This window comes from Fundulus heteroclitus, chromosome 19 (genome assembly GCF_011125445.2).
Source record: "Fundulus heteroclitus isolate FHET01 chromosome 19, MU-UCD_Fhet_4.1, whole genome shotgun sequence".
Taxonomy (NCBI): domain Eukaryota; kingdom Metazoa; phylum Chordata; class Actinopteri; order Cyprinodontiformes; family Fundulidae; genus Fundulus; species Fundulus heteroclitus.
The window spans coordinates 17,633,351-17,642,259 of record NC_046379.1 but is presented as its reverse complement, the minus strand read 5'-3'; the positions used below and the strand labels follow the sequence as shown (position 1 = coordinate 17,642,259).

General features: G+C 42.3%; 1 protein-coding gene across 1 annotated transcript; it reads left to right on the top strand.

Annotated features, from left to right (window-relative positions):
- The first annotated feature begins 1,230 nt into the window (after positions 1-1,230).
- On the top strand, positions 1,231-8,884 carry fam98b (family with sequence similarity 98 member B). The gene is made up of 8 exons (XM_012861583.3): positions 1,231-1,408; positions 1,620-1,768; positions 3,835-3,963; positions 4,040-4,215; positions 5,777-5,857; positions 5,931-6,047; positions 6,131-6,298; positions 6,375-8,884. The coding sequence occupies exons 1-8, from the start codon at positions 1,371-1,373 to the stop codon at positions 6,651-6,653; spliced, it is 1,137 nt and encodes a 378-aa protein (XP_012717037.2). The 5' UTR covers positions 1,231-1,370; the 3' UTR covers positions 6,654-8,884.
- Positions 8,885-8,909: the final 25 nt, after the last annotated feature.

The following is an 8,909-nucleotide window of genomic DNA, read 5'->3' as shown; positions in this document are numbered from 1 at the left end:
ACCAGGGAGGAGCTTCGTCTTCAAGCAAAACGGTGAACCTAAACGTATAATTTAGATGAAAGCAGAAGAAAACTAGAGAAGAAGACTCTATTTCATTCATGTATGTAAGCAGAGGTGGGTGGAGTATCCAAACATTTTCTTCAACTTATTATTACCCAAGTAAAAGTAAAAAGTTGTCAGCCAAGAAATTAAATAATGAAAAAGTATTCAGCGAGAAGTCTATTCAAGTACTGAGAAACTAATCATAACAACTGATGATTTAATATTTATAGATTATGTAATTGGACAGACAAACATAAGGTTATGTGCAAATGCTGATATTTTAAAAACAGAAGATACACTAAAGACAAAAGAAACACTTTTCTAAGTAATCTTTTCAGCATTAAACTTGAAAGCAATACTTACAGCAGTTAATGTATATACAGTATGTTAGAACAGTGCAAAGTACTTCCAATGATAATATCCACTGTTTACTGTTCATTTATTTGACCTCCAAATGGCTCAGTGAGCTCAGCAGATAAAAAAATAACATTAAAATGACAAACCTTGAATCCAAATAAGAAGTCTCACGTTAACATAAACTCCAGGTTTTTGTCTCTTGTGCATTTTTTTGTTAAAACAAGTCTGTTCTTTGATTCATGACATTACTCACAGTAGGTAGAGTAGCTGGAAATTTTACTCAAGTAAGAGTAGCGATACTTGAGTACTAATATGGCTCAAGTAAAAGTAAAAAGTACAGCGCGGTAAAACTACTCCTGAAAGTATGTTTTGTTAAAAAAGTTTCAAGTAAAAGTTACTGAGTAAATGTAACTAGTTACTACGCTGGTGAAGATTCTCAGTCATCCAGGTCATGGTCATTCAAAAAAAAAAGTAAAAAAACAAAGCAACTGGACTTGTCTTCAACTACGGAAAACAAGTCCAGTTGCTTTGTTTTTTACTTTTTTTAACCTGTTACTACCCACCTCTGTTTGTAACAATATGTAATCATTTTTGTTGATACTTAATATCAAATAATAATAATAATATGATTATTATACTATTATAATCATATTATTATTATATTATTATTATTATTATTATTATTATTATTGTTATTATTATTATTATATAATATTGTTACTTAATATTACAACACAATCTTATTTGTGTGATCGCGTTCGTTTATTCATTTATTTTATTCCTGGCGGCGGAACCTTCTGTCGTCCTTGTTTCCCTCCGGCTCGCGTAGCTACACGTACCGAGTTGGACGCACCGGCGCCATCATGGTGGAAATGAATGGCTGCAGAATCAGACGCTGTTCGCTGTTGACCCTCGCCCGCCCCCGTAACGTCGCCATGTTTTGATCGTTTAACGGGATCCCAGCGTTGGTGATGGAGTGCGACATCCTGGACTCCCTGGAGCAGCTCGGGTAAGCTACACCTCCGCTAGCGTGTTGAGCAGCCGATCCTCTCCGGACGGACACACACGCACACACACACACACACACACACACACACACACACACACACACACACACACACACACACAGGGCCTGTTTGTGCTGAAGGAGGCTAAAGTGGCGGCTTGATTAAGCATAGTCTAAATCTAAAAGCCTGGCATGTGTGTGCGACGCTCCGCAGCTATGACGGCCCTCTGCTGGAGGAGAAGGCGCTGCTTAAAGCCGCAGGGGAAGGCCTGTCCTCCCCGGAGTATGTGGACCTCTGTCGATGGTTGACTTCCAGACTGAAGCCCCTGTGTGGTCTGGAGGAGAGCATCACATCTGGACCAGGTGAGCCACGCCCATAAAAAAAAAACCAACCCTGCTACATCTGATCCACGTTTTTAGATCTAAGGTGCCTCATTTGTGTGACAGACCAACACGCAGGAGCTTTGAAGTAGAGGGATAGGGATTCACCTCGTTCATTAAAATAAATAAATACATAAATAAACTCTGAAAAGTGGGGCGTGTTTATTTGTACCCATTTACTCTGTTACCCACTAAAAAGTCTGGTAGATATACTCTTACATGCAAAACTCCGGCACTGTGCCCTTAAACGCCTCCTGAGCTTCATAAAACACGGTAGGGTCTAGTCTAGGGCTGCTGACATCTAGGATGAGCCGATTCGATACAATTCTCGATACAAAGCTCAGCTTGATTTGATTTGACTCCAGTATTGATATTTAGTACTTTCAAATTAATGCTCAAAGTCATTCAATCAAAAAAAAAAAAAACAGCCAAATTCAATTTATTGAACACTGATATGTTAACAGGAAAATAAAGTGCACTTGGTTCAATGCCTTTAACGTATCACAGAAACCAAAAACGCGCCCAAACGTAGGGCTGGACGATACAGAAATAAAGCATATAGATAAAGTAGATATCATATTGATCGATATCGATAATTATCAACAAATTCAAAACATATATTTTAAGTGCAGCCCTGGCCACTTCATGCTGTTGCTTAGCGACCTATTTTTAGATACAGAAAACAAACAGTGAATTCAAACTCAACACTTCATTCAACCACCGTTTTACCAAAACTGCAGTTTTTTTTTTTTTTTAAAAGAACACCTGCTCTCTGAACTCTTTGAAGGGGGCGGAGCTTGGTTCCTGGATCTGCGTTTGTGATTGGTTGGGAGGAAGTAATGACTGCAATATTAACCTACATGATAGGCTAGAATGCAAAAGGACGGAAATCTGTTATTCTATCGAACTTTTTATTGATCTTTTTTCTGTCATCTATATACGATTATCTATCGACATATATTGTTATTGAATTATCGTCCAGCCGATACCCAAACATCTGATTTTAAGGGACGAAGGCGCTTCTAAAATCCTGTTATCCAGCAGTAACACTGAGCTATATAATACACTGGAGTGCTAATCACCGTCTGTTAGAACGAGTCGCTTTGAAGTCACCAGCCGCCATATTGGTACTCCCTATTTCCCCCTAGTAACTAGGGAATATGTGCGCTACAGCATCGAATAACGAGGATTTTCTCATGTTCAGGGGGGGCTTAAGACTTTTAAAATGTCAAATGCCATATACTTTTATGTTATGTTCTAAAACTATCAAGTACTGAGAAAGAAAGAAATTTTATTCATTTAAATATATATGTTTAACATTTATAAATATATAAATAACAATGTACAAAAACATATATTTACATATGTGTATACATATATATACATATATACATATACACATACTTATATATACATATATATATATATTTAATATGAATAACATGTAAAATATTTCAGCACCTAATTTCCTAGTAGTTGATAGTGTTAATACATCCACTGACTGTAGAATTACCTGTGAAAATTTTCACACAGCCAGAAAACTGCTTGTTGTTGCAACCAAATCCTGTGGGATTCTGTGAGAGTAGGGAGTAGCAAGATGGCCGCCAGTGACTTCAGTTTTTCGGCAAAATCAGCACTCCAGTGTATTATATAACTCAGTGAGCAGTAATGGTGCGCTGTAATAACGCCCCCTAGGGGTTTGGAGGTATATCGATATTGAAAGCCATCGATATTAATCTTTGTATCGATTTTTATGCACCGCCCTAGTAGGGTCCGCATCATGGTTTGGAGAATAGCTTGGCTAAAATCCCTCAAAGATTGTCTGTGCAGTAAGGCGCTAAAATATTTGTGTTACAATCAGCATCAAATAATATTAATCCTCTCTACGGGACGCTGGCTTTTTAAATACCATCCTGCTGAGATTTCAGAAGCTTCAAAGTTTAGTTCTGATTTCTGATACCGGCCTAAACAAAAAGCCTAAAACGTGTATTAGTGAGTTCTGAGCCTTTTAAACCTGCCAACACTTGGGTTTTCTCTGTTCTGGTCAGACGACCTGGACAGTCTCCAGGTGGAGATGAGTGCTCTGCTGAGAGAGCTGCACTGTCCCTATGAAGGAGCGGTGTCGGGGGTTCTGCGGGGCGGCACGCAGGGCGCTAAAGACCACCTAAAGCTTGTCCGTGAGTGGTCTCCCTCTTTAATCCGCTCCACGGATGAATCCGTGCCGCAGAACTGAGACGGGTGTCTTCGTTTCAGTGTTTCTGAGCTCCGAGCTTCAGGCGGCTCAGATCGTGAGCGGCAGGCGGGACCCGGAGAATCACCGAGAGGAGAGTCCGGCTCGGCGGGAGCTCGCCGCCATCTGTGAAACGCTGAAGCTGCCGGAGCCCGGAGGGAAAGAGGCAGCAGAGGTTTTTTCTGAGCTACAGAACAAGGTAAGGTTGGTCAGGACGGTTAATCAGGACTCACCTGGTCTATAAGGCTGTTTGTCATACGTGTATATAACTATAGACAGGATAAAACCTTCACCTTTGGTTTATGCTTTAATTTCTTGTGTCAATTGTTTTATTATTGGCTATAATCCTGCATGAACCGTGGTTTCTAGTTAAAAAAAACCACAAGAGTAGATAGTCTTTGACGTCTAGAGTTGGAAAGTTGAGGTTTTGGGTCTGCCAACAAACTACAGTGAGGGTCATTATCCAAAAAACAATCCTCATCCAGGAGGTCAGAAAGGAACCCAGAAAAATGTCTCGACTATTTTTCTTTCTTCTGAAACGGTGCGTTGGACTTACACCAGAACATAAAAACCCAAGGAGCCTTTCAGAAAAACGCAAATCGAACTGACGAACACGGTGGTGGTGGTGTGATGGTCTGGGGCCGCTCCGGTTAAACCTGCAGTAAGCTGATAGGAGCGGAAAGGTTTTTCATGTAGGGCCACAGGGGTAGGGGAAGGTTTTTCTCCTTAAAGGTGCCTAGTTAAGCATTTTGACCATTAGCAGAAAAAACAAACAACATATATTCATCTGCAAAAAAAAACATATAATCTAAGCATTCGCCCTGATTGTGTTTACTTGTCCTCTTTGAGCCTGAAAAGAACTTTGCGCGGTCAGCAGGCATGAACATTGTGCCATAATAATTAAATTACCATTTTGTGAACATTGAACTGTGTTTATTTACGTTTTTGCCATTCATAGTGCCTTTTAAAATGTGGAATAATTGTATTTATTTATTTATTTATTTTTATTCAAAGCGCGTGTTGCGGTATGTCAACTTGCTAAGAGTATCTCTTTATGATTAATTGGGGAAAAACACAATCATTAATCAGTTACTAAAAGAATCCATAGTTGCAGCCCTACTGGCATTTCCTTTCAAAGGTAAGAATGAACATGTACTTATGATTTTTTTTCCCATTATAGCGTCATATATGGCCATGGGCTCCATTGCTTCTCCTTGTTTACTCATTTTGTGCATTGCGCAATGTCGTATTTCTGCGTTATGTGGTCTTATGTATGTAAATATACACCAAAGCTCTTTGTTCGCTAACAAATAGAGCAAATCTAAGTGTCAAATGCCGAAATAAAATATAGTAGGCCAGCAGGCTGCGACAATTTAATCAAACTTAGACTTGGACAACTTTATTTGTCAGTTTTTATCCACAAAGTGCGTACAGGACAAAATTTCGTTTGCATACAGCTTAAAAAATCCCAGTAAATTGCAGTAAATTTCAGGATAAAGATGCAGCAGCGATTTATGTAAACAATTGAAATGTAAACAATGCAAACAATGTAAACTATGGACGATTGTATGCAGCCATAGTGAGCTACCGTGAGGTTACAATACGACACTGGGCCCCCTTTAGCACATGAAATCCTCATTTGAAAACAGCTTCTTGTGGGGAAAACAGAAGGAATACGTTTGTGGCAGTGAATGTGTTTTTTTTTTTCATCGACGCACTTATAATAATTTGCCAAAGTATCAAAACCTTTCTCGTCTCAGGTGGAACATTTGCTTCAAGGTCTTCCTAGCGGCTCCGTTGGGAAGCCAGTGTTGAAGAAGCCTCTGAGCAGCGAGCAGTGGGTATGTAGCCGTGTCTGTGTCCGCGTCACGTTGCCGCAGGCCGCCGTTCTCACAGACGCCGTTCTCCCCGCAGGAGAAGCTGCATGGCATCAACAGAGCTCTGTCGTCGGAGTACGAGTGCCGCCGCCGGATGCTGATCAAGCGGCTGGACGTGACGGTCCAGTCGTTCGGCTGGTCGGACCGAGCCAAGGCACGCCACCAGAGAGAGAAATGGTCCGTAGCAGAGAGCGAGCGTCAGTCCTTTTGTTACAACGCGGCCTTTTGTTCCTTCAGGTGAAGGTGGACAGCATGGCCGGAGCCTACCAGCCCCGCCGGCACTCCCTGAGGCCCCGGCCCTCCGTGGACGCGGCTGAGCTCCTGGCCGCCAGGGAGGACATCTGCAACGTGGTGAAGACCAGCAGCGGCTCCAGCCGGCAGAAGACGGCGTGCGCGGTCAACAAGGTGACCGAGGCTCCCACGTCCCACCGAGGCTCCGACTCCGATCGGCCCGCTCACCTTTATTTTGCTGCTTTCACAGGTTCTCATGGGGAGAGTACCGGACCGAGGAGGACGGCCCTCCGAGATACAGCCCCCGCCGCCTGAGATGCCCGCCTGGCAGAAGAGGCAAGACGGAGGAGGATGGGGAGGGCGCGGCGGTGGAGGACGAGGAGGAGGAGGTGGCTGGGGTCAAGGAGGACGAGGAGGCGGCTGGGGTGGTGGAGGTGGACGGAAGGGAGGCGGGTGGAACCAAGGAGGACAGAACCGACACGGTGATCATGGAGGACACGGAGGGAAGAGAGGACGATATCAGTATTAGCTCCCGCCGCGACTCGCTGGTCACTGAACCACATCTGGATAAAAAAAAAATGACCCAGATGTGGTTCAGCACGAACTCAGTTCCTGTCTGGTGGAGGGAAAACTCTCACCGGACGGCAGGCGGACAACGGGGGACTTTATAAACCGGATTTTATAAACCATGTGTTGATTTTATTTGTAGCAAACTTTAGTGTTTCGTATTGATTTTTTTTTTGTGTTTCCTGGACAAACCAGCAGTCATTACAGGATTTCAGACGTTAAACAGAGTGAAAGGTTAAATTTTCAAAGTAATCAAGGAGATTCGGCAACAGCTTAAAACTGAGAATGTCATAAGCAGCCGGACGATGCTTCTTTTCACCAGATTTCACGACTATAGGTGAGGGCAGGAACGTAGACCGACGGGTAACTCCGTCTGTCCCTCACTGGAGGCTCTCTGCCCTTTCCTGGTAAATCCTGCTTAGGTCACTTTGTGCTTTGGAGACACAACTTGGAAAGGTGCTGGAACATTTCACGCTAACTACTGGTGGCAAACAATGTTTTTCTTTTCAACTGTGAACACCAGAGGTATTAGAGAGGCGTCACGGCGGGTCAGAGGAGTGCGGTGCTGGATCAAAGGCTGCATGCGTTCCCCATGGCCTTAGATGTTATACGGGATTTGGGTTTCTAAAAGATGCTCATCGTGAACCATTCTTTATATTTACACAACTTGAAATTTATGTGATGCACAAGCTTGAATCCTTTGTGGATTTTCTCTAATTCCACATTTACATACAGGCTCAGATATATGTGCTCATCCCTAATAGTATTTGGTTTCATGCCCCTGAGCAACTGAACAATTTTTGCGGCCTCTGGAAGTCTGACCGCCGCTCTCGGCTTGAAGGGGGCAGGTTTAAGGCGAGGCGACACATTTCCAGCATGTTTGAGCTCTTTGGGCTTTCCCGACATTCTACAGCTCTGTTTGGTTAGTATTAATTCACAACAAATGATGCCTCTGCTCTTTACGAAAGCCCCCACAGGGGAAAAAGCCTCTCCTTTTATAGAGAGAAATAGCTAGTCAGTTTTATCCCGTCAGACAGATTCAGTTAGTTTCAGTTCATTGTGAAACATCGCAGCCAAGTTCAGTTTTCCAGTCAGCTAGCTGTTGAATTTGGACAAAGTCTTCCTTCTTTACCATTCCATCCAGTTTGTGGAGCGCCAACATCTCCCAACCCACGCAGCTCCACAGCATGATGCTGCCACCACCATGCTAGGAGGTCGGCGCAGTTTTACTAGTTTAGTAAACCTCCTCACGACTCTGTGTTTTTTTTTTGTTTTTTTTTTTCATAAGAGCACAGAAGAAAAGAATGCAACAATAAAACAGCAATATTTAATGGTCTAATAATATAAAGTGAACCACTTGTGGCTCTGGAACTGCAAGAGTCAGACCCCTGATCTAGCAATGAAAACTGATCTCAGCTCAATACGGCTGAAGCTAAACGTGAAACACCTTCATTTTTTAAATCCTTTTCAGAGTAAAACTGTATAAGTAAAAAATAAAATTAGTCAAAGTGATCAATCAATTATGGTTTCCTTGCCAGTGTATGCAATCCCAAGAAGTGCATTTAATGTAATGTCTTTAGTACAGGAGCATTTCTACAGGGGCACTGGCCCCTTGTGGCCCCCGTCAAGAACCGCCCCTGCCAAACACATTAAACTTGGTTTTGAAATGGATTAAATAGGCTGACGTTAAGCTTTAGGAACAGCTTCACTGGAAATACGTGGATTAGCTTTTACAAACCAGTGGCTACAAAAAAACAAAACAAGCGGTTAGTATGAAAGTTGCTTGGTGGGCAAATATCAGCGTCTGTTCCACCATCATGTGGATATGACATAATACTTTGTTTTTTTTTTTAAAAATGGTTCATCATCAGGAAAGAGTAGAAATAAATAATAAAAAGCCACCATGAGTGAATGTAAACTTCTGACCTGTGATGTAAATGTGGCCGGTCCAGATAGGAGCCAGATGAGACTGAGCGACAGTTTGTTTACATCTGAAGTATCACAAATAGGACATTTAATGCATTTTTCTACATTATTTCACCTAAAAGGAGGGAAAAACCTCTTTTTAAATTTGTATTACTCTGAACTGAAAACATATCACCAGTGCTGCAAAGGTGCTACCTAAAGCAGGCATGTATACTGTGACAGGAACCCTCACCTCTGATTTAAATGAATAAAAGCCTCTCCTGTTAACACGACTCCTCATTGTGTTATTGCT

Excerpts from the sequence above, each read along its gene's own strand:
- fam98b (XM_012861583.3), top strand. The coding sequence starts at position 1,371 with ATGGAGTGCGACATCCTGGACTCCCTGGAGCAGCTCGG. Across the intron at positions 3,964-4,039 it reads AGACCACCTAAAGCTTGTCC|TGTTTCTGAGCTCCGAGCTT; the intron begins GTGAGTGGTCTC and ends TCTTCGTTTCAG. Across the intron at positions 5,858-5,930 it reads CTCTGAGCAGCGAGCAGTGG|GAGAAGCTGCATGGCATCAA; the intron begins GTATGTAGCCGT and ends TTCTCCCCGCAG.